Source organism: Embiotoca jacksoni, unplaced genomic scaffold (genome assembly GCF_022577435.1).
Source record: "Embiotoca jacksoni isolate LCO1_2020_lvr unplaced genomic scaffold, fEmbJac1.0.p SCAF_58, whole genome shotgun sequence".
In the NCBI taxonomy this organism is placed as follows: Eukaryota; Metazoa; Chordata; class Actinopteri; family Embiotocidae; genus Embiotoca; species Embiotoca jacksoni.
Window position 1 is genome coordinate 1,623,970 of NW_027185412.1, and position 17,734 is coordinate 1,641,703.

Below are 17,734 nucleotides of genomic sequence, written 5' to 3' on the forward strand. Positions count from 1 at the left end.
CGAGTCAGATGTTCTGATGTCTTCATCAAACTTTAACCAGCTGGGACACGAAAACACGACTGAGCTGCTCAAACCATCAGCCGACATGACGTCGGAGGTGGGGGGGGGATCTGCCCGGCAGCAGCACACACATGTAAACAACTCTATTTATATTTACATGAAGGCTTTTATTGTGAAGTATGAACGGGTCTTTTATTGTGAAGCAGCTGTTTACATAATAAGACTAATGTAAGAGGGTTTTTTGGGTTTTTTTTTTTTTTTTAAACACGTCATGAACAAACACTTAATCACAAGCACTGCTGGAGTTGAGTTATTCACTGGATGTCCACTGGGTGTCGCTGTACTCACAGAAACGGACCTTTTATTCATTGACAACTTTAAACATGCTGATTATTAATGTTCAGCTGAAACAGGTGAAACGTCCAACAGAGGACACGTCTGTCCATTCCAACCATTCACATCCACATTCAGGCTTTTACTGTGAAGGTCCTGGAGGGCTTTTATTGTGAAGCAGCTGCACAGGTGTGCAAACATCAGTCAAACAAAACCCTACCAAAGTAAAAGTACAAATACCCCATTGTGTACCTCAGTTCTTTGGTGTTGTTAATAATAAAGAACATAAAGTGTTGCATGATACTTTGCCTTTATCACACCGCCTACTAGTGGACAGATGCTGTATTGAGTGGAGGAAGTATTCAGATCCTTCACTCAAGTAAAAATACTCATCCTGCTTTGGAAACCTTACCAAAATAAAAATTTGAAAGTATTATCAGTGTAAAGTAAACACTTCCTGTCAGTGTTTTATTATATCTGATGTTTTCAGATAATATTACTGCTTCATTAATGTTCATTTTACTGCTGTATATTAGAGTTATTTTAGGTTATCGAAACTCTAACTGCTCAGTTTTCATGCTCTATAACATCATGTTTGTTAAATGAGCTGAGGCTGACTTCCTGCCTCCAGGTGTCGTTACGGACTGCCACCACCAGGGGGCGACGTCTCACCACGAGACAACTTAAGAAACCTGAAGACAAACTGGTCAAACTTTGTCTTTTTTCAGCCTGCTGTCATGAAGTTGTTCATTTAAGACACAAACAGACTGAAGTATTGATTATTGATTTATCAGTGATGATGTGGTTCTTTTTATTTGGATGATTCTATTCTTCTTTACTTCTGTTGGTGTTGATGAATATGTTTTTATTATAAACAGAATCAGACTGAACTGATTATTATTTATATTTACTTATATAGTATAGATACTAAATCATAGTTTCACAGTCACGTGACCGTGAAGTCCAGCTGTCACTTCACCGTCTGTTACGTCACTCCGAGGTCGGAGGGCTCGCGCTGTTGGGAAATCACACTGATCGATTTCGCAACCGTGCGCGCGAGGAGTGGGCGGGGCGTCGACCGGAATCATCTGTACTTCCTCGTGTACACACACCGGGCCGCCTCGCGCCGCTTCACAGCAGCTTTCTGCGCCTCTGACACACATTTCTAACTTCAGGGTGTGCAGCTGCTCGTCCCGGTCCGGTTCTCCCTCCTTCCGGTCGGTTCCCGGAGCGTTTAATTAAACCGGTTCGGTGGTTTTGATTAGTTAATTAGCACGTGACGTTACTCCGGGTTCGTTAATTACTGGGAGAGGCTCCTCGTGTCGCCGCCGCTCAGCTTGGAGGAGTTCCCGGAGCACCGGGGACCGGCGCCTCCGGAGATTTACAGCCGTGACCGAACCCTGACACGAAGCCGTTAATCATCGGGGTCCCGGTGTGTGTGTGTGTGTCAGCAGCGGGGCTCTCTCACTCCTCACACACACACGTAAAGACCTGGGACAGTCCTCTCCGGTTCTGCCCCGCCCCCCGCCACCGGGACGCTCAGCTGCGCAGCCCCGAGCGGTTCCTCCGCACCGGACCGACACCGAGCGGACCGGACCGACCTGCTGCCCATGTAAGTCTCCCCCCGCCACCTTGTGTTTTCAAATGTGGGGATTTTTCTAACGGAGTCTGGTGCCGTCCGGTGCTGCGCTCTCATCCTGTTAGTCTAATGAGTGATGGTGTTCCGGTGCTGCGTTCAGGGACAGTCGGTCCGAATCCGAACATGATCCGGATGAATGAAGGTCTTCAGGTTGTTGATCACTGGACAGACTCCTGTCTGCCGCGTGCGGAACGTCATTTAGAAATCTGTCACTTTCTTGTTTTTTTACAACCCGTCAGCATGAATCAGGTCCAGATGTTCTGCATGTCAGCATGAATCAGGTCCAGATGTTCTGCATGTCAGCATGAATCAGGTCCAGATGTTCTGCAACACAGTGAAAGACAGTCTGTGAATTTAGATTTTAATTTATTTAATATTTTTAAATTATACATCGGCTGAATTTCCTTTCAGACTCTAAATATTTGTAAAATATTTTGTAAATAACAAAAAGTTGAATGAAAAACTTAAAATATGAAGACAGTTAAAAACGGAGACTTTTTAAATGGGACTCTGGTGAGAGATTTTCTCCATGAAGACAGTCAGCTCGCCATCGACCCGCTCTGATAATCTGATAATCTGATTATCGTCAGGACCGTTCAGACTCTGCAGAGATCAGCAGAAACACAGCTTCATCTTCATCCTCATCTTCATCAGTAACCTCTCAGAGCAGCAGAACTCTCCTCAATAAATACATGAACCTTAAATCAGTAAATAATAAAACGGTAAAATAATGTTTATAAAGTAGCAATATGAGATCAATAAAGGTCGATCAATCGGTTGATTGATCGCTGCAGCTGAGATCATAAAGATGGAAGCTGCTCAACAATCAACTACCCACAATCCTCTGGGGCAAAGTTATCTCTGTACCTGTGGGGAAGAATATTACAAGCTTATATAAACACAGACACACACACACACACACACACACACACACACACACAGACACACACACACAGACACACACACACAGACACACACACACAGACACACAGACAGACACACACACACACACAGACAGACATTAACACACACAACCAAATGAAAGTGAATGATTTCATGGATCAGAGATGAGGAGGAGGAGGGAGGTGATGAAGGTTAATCAGAGATGAGGAGGAGGGGGGAGGTGATGAAGGTTAATCAGAGATGAGGAGGAGGAGGGAGGTGATGAAGGTTAATCAGAGATGAGGAGGAGGAGGGAGGTGATGAAGGTTAATCAGAGATGAGGAGGAGGAGGGAGGTGATGAAGGTTAATCAGATGAGGAGGAGGAGGGAGGTGATGAAGGTTAATCAGAGATGAGGAGGAGGGAGGTGATGAAGGTTAATCAGAGATGAGGAGGAGGGAGGTGATGAAGGTTAATCAGAGATGAGGAGGAGGGAGGTGATGAAGGTTAATCAGAGATGAGGAGGAGGAGGGAGGTGATGAAGGTTAATCAGAGATGAGGAGGAGGGAGGTGATGAAGGTTAATCAGAGATGAGGAGGAGGAGGGAGGTGATGAAGGTTAATCAGAGATGAGGAGGAGGGAGGAGGTGATGAAGGTTAATCAGAGATGAGGAGGAGGAGGGAGGTGATGAAGGTTAATCAGAGATGAGGAGGAGGAGGGAGGTGATGAAGGTTAATCAGATGAGGAGGAGGAGGGAGGTGATGAAGGTTAATCAGAGATGAGGAGGAGGGAGGTGATGAAGGTTAATCAGAGATGAGGAGGAGGAGGGAGGTGATGAAGGTTAATCAGAGATGAGGAGGAGGAGGGAGGTGATGAAGGTTAATCAGAGATGAGGAGGAGGAGGGAGGTGATGAAGGTTAATCAGAGATGAGGAGGAGGGAGGTGATGAAGGTTAATCAGAGATGAGGAGGAGGGAGGTGATGAAGGTTAATCAGAGATGAGGAGGAGGGGGGAGGTGATGAAGGTTAATCAGAGATGAGGAGGAGGGGGGAGGTGATGAAGGTTAATCAGAGATGAAGAGGAGGAGGGAGGTGATGAAGGTTAATCAGAGATGAGGAGGAGGAGGGAGGTGATGAAGGTTAATCAGATGAGGAGGAGGGAGGTGATGAAGGTTAATCAGATGAGGAGGAGGGAGGTGATGAAGGTTAATCAGAGATGAGGAGGAGGGAGGTGATGAAGGTTAATCAGAGATGAGGAGGAGGGAGGTGATGAAGGTTAATCAGAGATGAGGAGGAGGAGGGAGGTGATGAAGGTTAATCAGAGATGAGGAGGAGGGAGGTGATGAAGGTTAATCAGAGATGAGGAGGAGGGAGGTGATGAAGGTTAATCAGAGATGAGGAGGAGGAGGGAGGTGATGAAGGTTAATCAGATGAGGAGGAGGAGGAGGGAGGTGATGAAGATTAATCAGACTCGATGAGATCAATAAGTTTTATTTATTGGTCATAAAATGTTTCTTGCTGGAGGAAGAAAATGTTTCTGAGATTTATGAATCATCTCATTCTGTTGTAAATATCGAAATGATGAAAGTCCATCTGTCTGCAGGGCGTCCTTCATCTCCGGCCTACTCTTCCTCTTCCTCCTGATGGGCGGGGCCTGGCCTGCTGTCAGTCAACCCAGCGAGCCGACAGGTAGGTGACAGCTCGTTAAAGGAGCAGCGACTCTGGACGACCAAATATTTCTGATTTATTTATTTAATACGGTGAAACGTGGAAACAGGTTAAACAGGGAAGGGGGGGAACAGGAGGGGGGGGGGGGAGGAGGAAGGGGGTGGAGGAGCAGGAGGGAGGGAGGAGGGAGCAGGGGGGGGGGGGATAATAGGAAGACTAATCCTCCAGCAGGAGAAGCTGACAGCTTCATTTCCAACACCTCCTCTGGACCAGGAGATGAAGAGAACCTCCATTAATCCTCCTGCTCTTCAGTTTCCCAACATGAGGCTCTGGACCATCAACGGGCCGCTGCTCCTCAGCTGCTCAGTTCTTCTTCTGCTGTCAGACCGACGTCTTCATCGTCTCTGAATATTTAACATGTTTCTTAAGTTCTGGTTCTTGTAACTGCAGCTGATAATCTGTTCCACCTGTCAATCACTGTATTGATCCCCAGTTACCTATTGAAAGATCACCTGTGGGGGCGTGTCTGTGTGATTGACAGGCCTGTGGTGCAGTCAGGTTACAGCTGTCGGTGTTCCTATTTTTATATTTCTACTGAATCATCCCTCTGATGAGACGACTAATTAAAGCGTGTTAGAGATTCTGAAGGAGGCGTGTTGGAGAGAACACGCTAGTCATCACTGTTATTATCAGAGTATTGAACAGTCAATCATCTTAATCCTCCATCTAATGAACTCATTCATTTTAAATTAGGTGTGTGTGTGTGTGTGTGTGTGTGTGTGTGTGTGTGTGTGTGTGTGTTGGAACAATTAAACCAGTGGAGAGGAAATGAATCTGCGTTCATTTCGATGATCAGCTGATCATCTTTTTAATGAGATCATCAGTCATAAATGTTTATAAATATCTTATAATTATAACTCTGCTCTTCTTTATTCCTTCTCTCCTCTGTCTCTCCTCTGTCTCTCCTCTGTCTCTCGTCTGTCTCTCCTCTGTCTATTGTCTGTCTCTCCTCTGTCTCTCAGATGTCTCGCCGCTGTCTCTCCTCTGTCTCTCCTCTGTCTCTCAGATGTCTCTCCTCTGTCTCTCCTCTGTCTATTGTCTGTCTCTCCTATGTCTCTCCTCTGTCTCTTGTCTGTCTCTCCTCTCTCTCTCTCTCTCTCCTCTGTCTCTCAGACGTCTCTCTCTGTCTCCCTCCAGTTTGATGAATCCCCTGCAGTGGTTTTAATCTCAGATGAAGGTTTCTGTCCTGTCTCAGAGGACCTTTAATGGAGCGCTCGTCTTCTCTGCTTCGTTCCTTTAACGAGATGGAAGCTGATAACGGGATCCTTTAACGAGGCCTGTTAACGAGGACGTCCTCTAAGCTCTGTTTGATTCTCACATTAAAACTGTAAATCAGAACCAGACCGACATCCTAGACCGGGTCCAGGGAGGAAGAGAGACGTCCCCTCCTCCTCAGTTTATTTTTCGACAGGATGAGGACTGGTTTTGAACTTGGGTTTGGAGGTAGTTCTGGACTTAGTTCTGGACCTGTTTTGGACAAGTTTTTTAACTGGTTTTGGGCTCCATTATTCAGCACCATGTTGTTGAACTGTCCCTCTAAATGTCTCCATCTCTCAGATCCCATGTGTTACGACTGGGGGGAGTCCAGGAAGGGGGCAGTCTCGGTCCTGGAAGGGGAGGCCGGCTGGCTGACTTGCCCCCTCTTCTCTCACCCGTCTGTCTACAACTTCACCTCCACCCAGAACGCCAGACACAACTTGATCTGGTACCACCTCCCCGAGGGCCACTACCTGGAGCAGCCAATCAGACATAAGTACACCCAAGATCGTGTGTGTGTGTGTGTGTGTGTGTGTGTGTGTGTGTGTGTGTGTGTATGTGACAGTAAGTTGTGTATCTGATTGAATCGTGTCATTCATTCGGGTCTGATGTGGGTTTGATGTGGTTCTGTTGTGGGTTTGATGTGGGTCTGTGGTGGGTCTGTTGTGGGTTTGATGTGGTTCTGATGTGGTTCTGTTATGGTTCTGATGTGGTTTTGTTGTCTTTCTGATGTGATTTTGTTGTGGGTCTGATGTGGTTCTGGTGTGGTTCTGATGTGGTTTTGGTGTCTTTCTGATGTGATTTTGTTGTGGGTCTGATGTGGTTCTGATGTGGTTTTATGTGGGTCTGATGTGGTTCTGTGGTTCTATGTGGGTCTGTTGTGGTTCTGTGGTTCTATGTGGGTCTGTTGTGGTTCTGTGGTTCTATGTGGGTCTGTTGTGGTTCTGATGTTGGTCTGATATGGTTCTGATGTGGTTCTGATGTTGGTCTGATGTGGTTCTGATGTGGTTCTATGTGGGTCCGATGTGGGTCTGATGTGGTTCTATGTGAGTCTGATGTGGGTCTGATGTGGTTCTATGTGAGTCTGATGTGGTTCTGGTTCTGTTCTGCAGCTGGTGGCTCAGTAAGGAGAGAGAGAGACTGTGGCTGCAGCCGGCCGCCTCCTCTGACAGCGGGTTGGTTCTGATGTTGGTCTGATGTGGTTCTATGTGGTTCTGATGTGGTTCTATGTGATTCTATGTGCGTCTGATGTGGGTCTGATGTGGTTCTATGTGAGTCTGATGTGGTTCTATGTGGGTCTGATGTGGTTCTATGTGGTTCCATGTGGTTCTGATGTGGTGCTATGTGGTTCTGATGTGGTTCTATGTGGTTCTGGTTCTGTTCTGCAGCTGGCGGCTCAGTAAGGAGAGAGAGAGACTGTGGCTGCAGCCGGCTGCCTCCTCTGACAGCGGGTTGTACATCTGCATGCTGCGGTGAGACACTGCAGCTCATCATCTGTTGATCTGAGGAGGAACCTGAAGCCTCCTGAGTCAATGTTCTCACATGATCACTGTCATACATGTGGAAAATATGTGAAACTTTTCTTTCTGTTCCACTTTTCTTCAGTCAGACGTTTACGGACATTTCTGTGAGCAGATTGATGTTTCTTTAGTTTTCCATAAGTTGATTGTTCTTCTGTCTGATGTCACCGCTGAGTTTCTTCCTGGAGGCGTCACATGACCTTCTTGGTTCATACATGAAAGAAAAAACACTGAGTCCTGGTGAAGAGTTGATCATGTGACTGCAGCTCAGACATCAGAGTTGATCATGTGACTGCAGCACTTCATCAGATAAAGTGTCTCTGAGAGGCTCCAGATTACAACGAGGTCCACATGTGACCCGTCAGCTGGCCTGAGTCCAGACCTGCAATCAGCACCAGGAGGAATAGGAGGAGGAGAAGGGAGAGGAGGAGGAGGAAGAAGAATAGGAGGAGAAGGAAGAGGAGGAGGAGGAAGAATAGGAGAAGGAGGAGGAGGAGGAGGAAGAACAGGAGGAGGAGGAGGAAGAGGTACAGTTTCGATCACTCTGATTGGACCAGAACTTCTACTGACGCCCAGAAACAATCAGCAGAGTCATCAAATCTGAACATTTCTATTATTTCGATTTCTCTGATTTATTCTGCTTTTCATTATTTTATGACAAAAATATCCAATAAATATTCAATGAAATAACTTACTGAGGATGAAAATGTTAATAAGTCCTGAAGTTTTAAAGAACTGAGAATTAAAACTGTTTTACAGGAAATGGTTGTCGTCTAACCGTTTAATTTGAAGAGAAACATGTTCCACTTCCTGTTTCCTGCAGCAACAAGTCGTCCTGCAGTAAGATCGCCATGCAGCTGAAGGTGTTGCAGCGCGACGAGGCGGTCCGCCGCACCGACTGTGAGCCTCCAGTTGCCGTGGCAGCAACCCCCATGGTCATCGAGTTGCACCACGGCGCCATGCTAGACTGTCCAGACCTGGAGAACGTCACTAACGTGGCGGACAGCAAGCCCGACGTCAGCTGGCTGCACGTCACACAAGAGACGTCGGTAAAACACCCAGTCCATGAACAGGAACGGCTGCAGTGAGGCATTATGGGTAGGACGGGGCGTCTCATGGAGGTCGATGACAGTCAGAAAAATGTCATTAGTGGTTTCACCGTGGACCTGAAAATCTTCAACACGCCGCTCAGCACGATAAAAACAGGCGCCCGTTCTCATTGTGCTGAGCGTCGTGTTGTCATGTTGTTGAAGCCTGTTGCCATGGAAACAGATCAGGTGGTCCAGTGAGTGTTCCCCTCAGGAGGTCCTAGTAGAACTCGGTGTTGACAGTCGGACTCTGAAACCCAGCTGGTGTCTCCTGACCTGACGCTTTCTTCGGTCTCAGACAGTGAAGCTCCGCCCCTCTTGAAACGTGATGTCATCAGAACATCTCGCCGCTTCATGGCCGTAGACTTTCTGAACATTTCAACGGTCTCTGTTGACCGTTTACAGAGTTTGACATCAAATCTGATGTTTCTGCTCCAGTTTCAGGTTTGCTGTAATCACTGATGTTCACGTAGCAACGGTCACGTTAACGTTGATGTTGATCAGTAACTGAATACTTCCTGATGGAGGTGTTTGGTTCTCCGTGTGCAGCACCGTGCTGCGTTCAGGAACACGGAACAGAACAGATGAACTATAAGCTTAAATTCAGATTCAGCTCTTTTTCAAACTGTCATCAGGCCCAGTGGGTTCATATAAAGATCCGTTCTCAAGGTTCGAAGGTTCCCGTTGTGTTCTGGGTCTACAGTGTGTAAACCTGGCTCTCTGACCTCTTTCAGACATGTGTGAAGTCTGAGAAGTGGAACAGCGACCGGGAGCAGAAAGGAGCCCGGATCCAGGTCCACGTCATGTTGAAGTACTACCAGGGTTTATACTTCTGCAGCGTGGTGTACCAGCGGGGGGGCAGGAACCTCAGCTTCACCCGCAGCATCAACGTCACTGCAGTCTGTGAGACAACAACCCTGCTAACAGCTGATAGACAGGTGTTCACCAACAGAACCGGGCAGGTAAACACTGCTTTTATTCTCTCAGATCCGACCACGCTACCCAAAGAGCCGAGCATCCTCCACCCGGCGCTGGACCAGGTGTTCACCGTCAGACCAGGTGGGTCGATGACCGAAACGGAGAAGCTGTTGGGTCCAACATGTGTGAAAAGTCCACCTTTTACAGTCTGGAGCTTCTTTACAGCAACATCCAGATGTGAAGCATCCTCTGTTGTCATGGCAACGACTTGGTGTTCTATCAGATTTAGATCTATTGGACAAGTACCCGAGGACACGCCCGCTACCCGAGGACCCGCCCGCCCGCTACCCGAGGACCCGCCCGCCCGCTACCCGAGGACCCGCCCGAGCATGGAGAGACGCTGTCTTTGGGATGAGGCTGCAGACACATCGATCAGTACTGATGACAGTCAGAGGTTGTTGTTGAAGGATGCGGTCGTCATGGTGATGCAGCAGATCAGCAGAAGCGTTCACTGCAGTAATTCGTTATTGATCAGAAACGATGGATTAGAAAAAGACAAAGAAAAACAGGCAGGACAAAAAAAACACAAAAGAATGAAGGAAACGTAGAAAATATTAGAGTTTAAATAAAATACATCAAAACGTGTGAAGACCTGCACACAGAGAGGTCGGAAATAAAATCAGTTTCTACTAAATGTGAAGTCATGCTTTCACACTCATGGGACGTACATGAAGCCACTGTGACCTTTGACCCCCAAAATATAGTCACTTCATCCGAGAGTCCAAGTGAACGTTTGTACCAGATTTAAAGAGATTCCATCGAGGTGTCTTCGGGATGTTGACGAGAGCAGGACGACATCCTGAACACAAACAGCACAAAAACACCAGAACCTTCCAAACCTCCTTCTGATTGGTCGACTCCTGTAAACTCTGCCGTGCTCCTCCCCCTGCTCCTCCCCCTGCTGCGTCTCAGGACATGAAGCTGCACAGATGGAGCTACTACTTCTTTTAAATTGGATGTGTGCAGCGTCTCGGAGGTTTAATCAGCTGCTCCGTGTCCCTGATTGAAGGAAATGTTTCTGTTGGATTTATTCTTCTTCTCAGCATCTTCATTAATCTCCGTTTATGACATCGTTTAAAATGAAGCTCATCACACAGCAGCTCCGCTTAGCAACACAAACACAGAGCAGCACCAAAATAATCAAAACCAATGAACGAGAACTTAAAAAAATCCTAAATCTCATTCTGATGGAATACAAACTTGTTGCCATGACAACAGTCGATGCTTCACACACGTCCTAACCGACCCAAAGACGAGTCCTAACCGCGTCCAAATGTAGTCCTGGGACTGTTTTCAGCTGCGGGTGGATTCACGTTGGTGCTGTCGTGAGTATTTGTGTCAGCTGAGCAGTGATGTCACGATGACATCACCGCCAGGTGGCGGTCCGGTTGACGCTGATCTGTGACTGTGAATGTGTCCGTCAGACTCGGAGGTGCGTCTGGTGTGCCGCGCTCTGTTCCCCGGCATCTTGCGCAGCCCCTGGTGGGAGATATGGTGGACGGTGGACGGGAAGACGCTGGACACACTGAGTGACCAGCATCGCTTCTCCCAAAGCAACAGGTGGGCGGAGCCACGGTGTGATTTATTGAAGCTGTCAGAGAACACGTTCTCCTGATTTATTAGAGCTGCTTCAGTCTGTTGAACATTATGAACCTGCAGCTCTTCTGTTCCTGCTTCTCTCTGACTCCATCTCTAGTTTTAATCTGGAAGGTGTCAGAAGAGAATCAGCCTGCTCATCTTTTTAGCCTCTTTGAGCGCCCAGTTTCTGATTTCAGGGTCTTTTCACACCTAAAAAGTTCAAACCAAAGTTCCTGATTTTGAGGTGTTTGATTTGATGTGGTTTGTTTTGGTTTGACCTGATTCTCACGTCGGCGTGCAGTGAAAAGTGAAGAAGATCTAAAGCAGAACGTTTTTCTAACTCGGAGTGAGTGAGTTTTATTTTGAAAGGGTCTGAGTGTGTGTTGGTTGCAGCGTGGTGAACGAGGACATGGGAGACAAGATGGTGGAGAACCAACTGCTGATCCACGACTTCAACTCACAAGACCTGAAGTCTGAGTTTAACTGTTCGGTGAGGAACGAGAAAGGATGGGACACCCGCAGAGCTCAGCTGGAGGAGGAAGGTGAGGACTGCAGTCACTGATTGGCTGCTGTCAGTTAAACTCTGCACTTCCTGCACGTTTCACATTAAAAGTTCAGCGTTAAAGGAAGTTATTATGGTCTGTCTGTAAATGACAGGTCTGACATCACTTTGTCTTCTCACATGTTTCAGGCGCAGTAAAGTTACACGTGCTTTTATTTTGAAATGATTCCGATTTGGAGAGAACTGTACTGGATTTAATGTGTGTGTGTGTGTGTGTGTGTGTGTGTGTGTGTGTGTGTGTGTGTGTGTGTGTGTCAGTGAGTGTTCCCTCCCTAGAGTTAGCTTGTGGTCTTGGTGTAACTCTGGTTCTGATGGTGCTCCTCTTCGTTCTCTATCACGTCTTCTGGTTGGAGCTGCTGCTCATCTACCGGTCCTGGTTCGGCACCGACGAGCGGCACACAGGTGAGTCATGGAACACGTGAGTCGTGGAACACGTGAGTCGTGTAACATGAGTCGTGGAACACGTGAGTCGTGGAACACGAGAGGCGTGGAACACGTGAGTCGTGGAACACGAGAGGCGTGGAACACGAGAGGCGTGGAACATGAGTCGTGGAACACGAGAGGCGTGGAACACGAGAGGCGTGGAACACGAGAGGCGTGGAACACGTGAGCCGTGGAACACGTGAGCCGTGGAACACGTGAGGCGTGGAACACGTGAGGCGTGGAACACGAGAGGCGTGGAACACGAGAGGCGTGGAACACGAGAGGCGTGGAACACGAGAGGCGTGGAACATGAGTCGTGGAACACGAGAGGCGTGGAACACGAGAGGCGTGGAACACGTGAGCCGTGGAACACGTGAGCCGTGTAACACGTGAGTCGTGGAACACGAGAGGCGTGGAACACGAGAGGCGTGGAACACGAGAGGCGTGGAACACGTGAGCCGTGGAACACGTGAGTCGTGGAACACTTGAGTCGTGGAACACGAGAGGCGTGTAACACGAGAGGCGTGGAACACGAGAGGCGTGGAACACGTGAGTCATGGAACACTTGAGTCGTGTAACATGAGTCGTGGAACACGTGAGTCGTGGAACACGTGAGCCGTGGAACACGTGAGCCGTGTAACACGTGAGTCGTGGAACACGAGAGGCGTGGAACACGAGAGGCGTGGAACACGAGAGGCGTGGAACACGTGAGCCGTGGAACACGTGAGTCGTGGAACACTTGAGTCGTGGAACACGAGAGGCGTGTAACACGAGAGGCGTGGAACACGAGAGGCGTGGAACACGTGAGTCATGGAACACTTGAGTCGTGTAACATGAGTCGTGGAACACGTGAGTCGTGGAACACGAGAGTCGTGGAACACTTGAGTCGTGTAACATGAGTCGTGGAACACGTGAGTCGTGGAACACGAGAGGCGTGTAACATGAGTCGTGGAACACGAGAGGCGTGGAACACGAGAGGCGTGTAACACGTGAGTCGTGGAACACGTGAGGCGTGTAACACGAGAGGCGTGGAACACGAGAGGCGTGGAACACGTGAGCCGTGGAACACGTGAGTCGTGGAACACTTGAGTCGTGGAACACGAGAGGCGTGTAACACGAGAGGCGTGGAACACGTGAGTCATGGAACACTTGAGTCGTGTAACATGAGTCGTGGAACACGTGAGTCGTGGAACACGAGAGGCGTGTAACATGAGTCGTGGAACACGTGAGTCGTGTAACACGAGAGTCATGGAACACTTGAGTCGTGTAACATGAGTCGTGGAACACGTGAGTCGTGGAACACGAGAGGCGTGTAACATGAGTCGTGGAACACGTGAGTCGTGGAACACGAGAGGCGTGGAACACGAGAGGCGTGGAACACGTGAGTCATGGAACACTTGAGTCGTGTAACATGAGTCGTGGAACACGTGAGTCGTGGAACACGAGAGGCGTGGAACACGTGAGTCATGGAACACTTGAGTCGTGTAACATGAGTCGTGGAACACGAGAGGCGTGGAACACGTGAGGCGTGGAACACGTGAGTCGTGTAACACTTGAGTCGTGTAACATGAGTCGTGGAACACGTGAGTCGTGGAACACGTGAGGCGTGGAACACGTGAGGCGTGGAACACGAGAAACGTGGAACACGAGAGTCCACCTGGATTCAGGAAGAAGCCGTGAGTCCTTTCAGAGTCAGACGGGGGAAATCTGACAGAAACCCTAAGTTGGATGTAAAAGTTGTTCCTGGAGAGGAAACAGGATTAAAACACTTCCTTCAAAAGATTTGAGGGGGTCAGAAGGTAGAGTGTGACATCACGTGTGACATCACGTGTGACATCACGTGTGACATCATCCAGTATAGCGCTGAACATTCCATCCAATACACACCCATTGTAAACTGAGACTTGGTCCAAAAAGTTCATGTGTGTGTGTGTGTGTGTGTGTGTGTGTGTGTGTGTGTGTGTGTGTGTGTGTGTGTGTGTGTTCAGATGATAAGGAGTACGACGTGTACATTTCGTACGCGAGGAACAGCGAGGAGGAAACATTCGTTCTGTCGACGCTGCGCAAAGTTCTGGAGAACGAGTTCGGATACTCAGTTTGCATCTTCGACCGGGACAGTCTGCCAGGGGGGAGTGAGTACTACTACTACTAGTACTACTACTACTATTATTACTACTAGTGCTACTTCTACTGGTACAACTACTACCAGTACTACTGCTACTACTAGTACTACTACTACTAGTACTACTACTATTATTACTACGAGTACTACTACTAGTACAATTATTACCAGTACTACTACTGCTAGTACAACTACTACTATTATTACTACTACTACTACTAGTACTATTACTACTACTACTATTATTACTACTAGTACAACTACTACCAGTACTACTGCTACTACTAGTACTACTACTACAAGTACTACCACTACTACTAGTACAACTACTACTACCAGTACTAGTGCAACTAGTACTACTACTAGTACTGCTACTACTAGTATTACTACTACTACTACTACTGGTACTGATACTACTACTAGTAGTAGTAGTACTAGTACTCAGTAATACTGCAGTGCACACTGATCCATCCATCCATCATCAATCATTGCTCCATCTTCCTCCTTCTCTTCCTTTTCCTGCTCCTCCTCCTCTCCATCCTCCCTCTCTTTCTCTTCCTCCTCCTCCTCCTCTCCATCCTCCTCCTCCTCCCCTTCAGCCATCACAGATGAGACTCTGAGTTTTGTGGCTCGTAGCCGGCGCCTCCTGGTGGTCGTTAGTCCCGGCTACGCCTCGCGGGGGTCCCAGGCTCTGCTGGAGCTGAAGGCCGGTATCGACGGCATGGCGCTGGGAGGACACCTGCGGGTGATCCTGGTCCAGTACCGGCCGGTCCGGAGGCGGGGCTGGGTCAGGGAGCTGAGGAGGGCCCGGGTGGCTCTGGCGCTGGTCCGGTGGAAGGGGGACAAGTCCAGAGAGCTGACGTCCCGGTTCTGGAAGAGGCTGAGGGTGGAGCTGCCCGTGAGGAGGGCCGGCAGCAGGGAGGAGGGGGAGGGGAGCAGTAAGGAAGCGGGTCTGATGAGGCTCTACAGCCAGAACAGCACCAACTCCCAAACGGGCCTCCTCAGCAGCCCCGTCAGAGACCCGCAGACCGACCTGGACTCTGCAGCATAGCGGGACGTCCGTCCTCTCGCTGGACGTCTCCATCCTCCAGCTGTGACTATAGTCTGCCAGACGCTCTGAGGGGCGGACCAATCAGCGGCCACTGTCCCGCCCCTCCTTCTCTGTGATTGGACGGCTGGGTGAATAGTGTCGGTGATGTTTGCTCAACGTTGAACATTAAAAACATTTTAATACTGCGTGGAGGACGGGTGTCGTTCTGGTCGTCGCGGTGATGGAGTGACAGCCGGTTGGTTAAAATGAAGCCGACGCCCAGTCGGAGGAAACGTTTCGTGATGAAGTGAAATCGGTTCCAGATATTCACCCGGTGGATCCGCTAGGCTGCCGAGCTGCTAGCATCGCTAAACATTCACACAAACAGCATGCTAACTTCAGCGAGCTGACTAAAATCAGCCAGTTCGCGAAGAAGCGTTATTTCATCAGCTAGCATGTTGATAGCGCCCTCTACAGTTCGTAGAGTTCATCACAGTATCTGAGTTTCACCCACCGAAAAGTAAACATGTTTTGTTGTTAATTTATGTTTTCTGACCAACACACAAACTTGACTTTTCCATAAACTTCAGTATTATCTGTCCTCCATCATCTGTCCTTCATCATCATCTTCATCACCATCATCTGTGCTTCATCATCATCATCATCTGTCCTTCATCATCTTCATCATCTGTGTTTGATGTCACCTGTTGGTCCAGAGTTCAGATCTCCGGCTGTTGTTTCATGACTGAACTTTTTGTTTGTTTTAGTTACCTTCTAATATTTAAACACAAATGAAAAATAGAAACAAGCACAGCGGCTGATTGGCCGAGACACCTCTCAATCAAGGCAAAATAAATATCAAATAAAAATATCAAATAAATATATATATATATATATATATATATATATATAAGGACCCATAAGTAGAAATTAATTAAAACGAAATCTACAATACGTGTGAACGGGTGTGAATACGCGTGAACGGGTGTGAATACGCGTGAACGGGTGTGAACGAGGCCTTTGAGAAGCTGTTTTTCTCAGATATTTGAGGGCGATCACTGAAAACAAACCGACAGAAAATGTTGGGTGTGGTCTGCATAGAGGGAGATTCACAGTTTCATCTTTAGTGGGAAGGTAGAGGAAGTTGTCAAATCTAACAGGAAGTTCTAAAATGTAAAATGGACCAATGAACTGCAGATTTCAGTAAAAATCTGTTTAACACTGAAACTTTTACAATGTTGCAACTACGCTGCACTTTCAGTATTTTTATTTATTTTTGTTTCCACTTTAATACGTTCAATATATCAACAATATATCATCATTACATTTCATTTATCTGACGCTTTTATCCAAAGCGACTTACAATCAGTTCATTTCAACCATGAGGGTTCAAAACCAGAACAACAAGAATCAAGAAAATACAATTTCTTCCAGAAAGCCAAACTACAAAGTTCTATCAGGAAGTTCTATTTTAAGATACTAAAGTTCTACTGTTCAAGATAAAGGAGGAAGAGGAGGAGGAGAGGAAGAGGAGGAGTTGTGTTTTTAGTTTGTGGTGGAAGATGTTCAGAGTTTCTGCTGTCCTGATGTCGGTGGAGCTCATTCTACCATTTAGGAGCCAGGACAGAGGAGGAGGAGGAGGAGCAGGAGCAGAGTGAACGGGGTGGGGTGTAAGGTTGGACCATGTCCTGGATGTAGACTGGACCTGATCTGTTCGTAGCACGGTACGCAAGTACCAATGTTTGGAAACGGATGTGGGTTAGGGTTACTGGTAACTAGTTGTATATCAAGAATATATCAAGAATATATCAGGTCATATTGTTCTTATTAAAATGATCAATATTGTAACGGGAGAAGCATCCTGCAGTTTACAACATTTCATCTTTTGTTTTTAATAAACACATTTTTCATTAATCGACATGTCATCGTCATTATTCATTTATGTTTTTATTTCATGTGTTCCATTTGCAGAAACATTCTGAATCACAACTTCTATGATAATAATGATGTAAATATACATTCTGATAACGTGAACTCAACCAGGTCTTCTGTCCATAAACACACATTTAACTTTTATTAAAATGGACTCTGTAATAGTTTCATCCATCTGAGCTGTCGTCACACACAACAACATTTCGTGGAGTAAAGTTTGATAAAACAATGTTAGCAACATATCGACTTCGTAGCTTTTTACGTTGCGCTGTGCTCTGAAAACAAACATCGGTTGATCATCCATGTCGAGCACGTTTAGAGCATTTTGAAACAGAAATAGATCTGACCTCTGTTGGAGGTCACGAATCGGTCCTGCAGCCAGTTTACAGCGACGCTAGCGCCCCCCTCTGGTTGGAGCTGAACGCTACAGTTAGCATGCTATTGCTTTTTTAATTTATGCATTTTTCCAAACTGACATAACTCCAGTTGAGCTGGTTTTTAGCAAAATTAGTTGTTTGTTTATGAGCAGGTTGTGAGACTCAACTTCGAGTTCTACTGGGACCTTCTGAGGTTCTGAGGGAAACATTCATTGTGAACCACCTGAAATTTCTGATGATGGCAACAGCTTCTCGAGCGAACATAAGGCTCTGTGGAACAACGGTTA

The 17,734-nt window shown here is 47.3% G+C and overlaps 1 protein-coding gene across 2 annotated transcripts; it reads left to right on the forward strand.

The window, feature by feature from the left end:
• Window positions 1-1,458: 1,458 nt before the first annotated feature.
• il1rap (interleukin 1 receptor accessory protein) lies at window positions 1,459-17,515 on the forward strand. Of its 2 annotated transcripts, XM_069173129.1 has the most exons (13): window positions 1,459-1,945; window positions 4,456-4,541; window positions 6,138-6,333; window positions 6,950-7,012; window positions 7,226-7,309; window positions 8,181-8,406; window positions 9,180-9,348; window positions 9,433-9,504; window positions 10,848-10,983; window positions 11,395-11,543; window positions 11,822-11,965; window positions 13,975-14,118; window positions 14,708-17,515. In XM_069173129.1, coding segments are annotated over exons 1-13 (1,923 nt in total). In that variant the 5' UTR covers window positions 1,459-1,943; the 3' UTR covers window positions 15,160-17,515. The 2 variants fall into 2 exon arrangements, with proteins under 2 accessions (XP_069029230.1, XP_069029231.1); XM_069173130.1 differs by lacking the exon at window positions 6,950-7,012.
• Window positions 17,516-17,734: the final 219 nt, after the last annotated feature.

Excerpts from the sequence above, each read along its gene's own strand:
- il1rap (XM_069173129.1), top strand. Across the intron at positions 6,334-6,949 it reads GAGCAGCCAATCAGACATAA|CTGGTGGCTCAGTAAGGAGA; the intron begins GTACACCCAAGA and ends TCTGTTCTGCAG. Across the intron at positions 7,013-7,225 it reads GCCGCCTCCTCTGACAGCGG|CTGGCGGCTCAGTAAGGAGA; the intron begins GTTGGTTCTGAT and ends TCTGTTCTGCAG.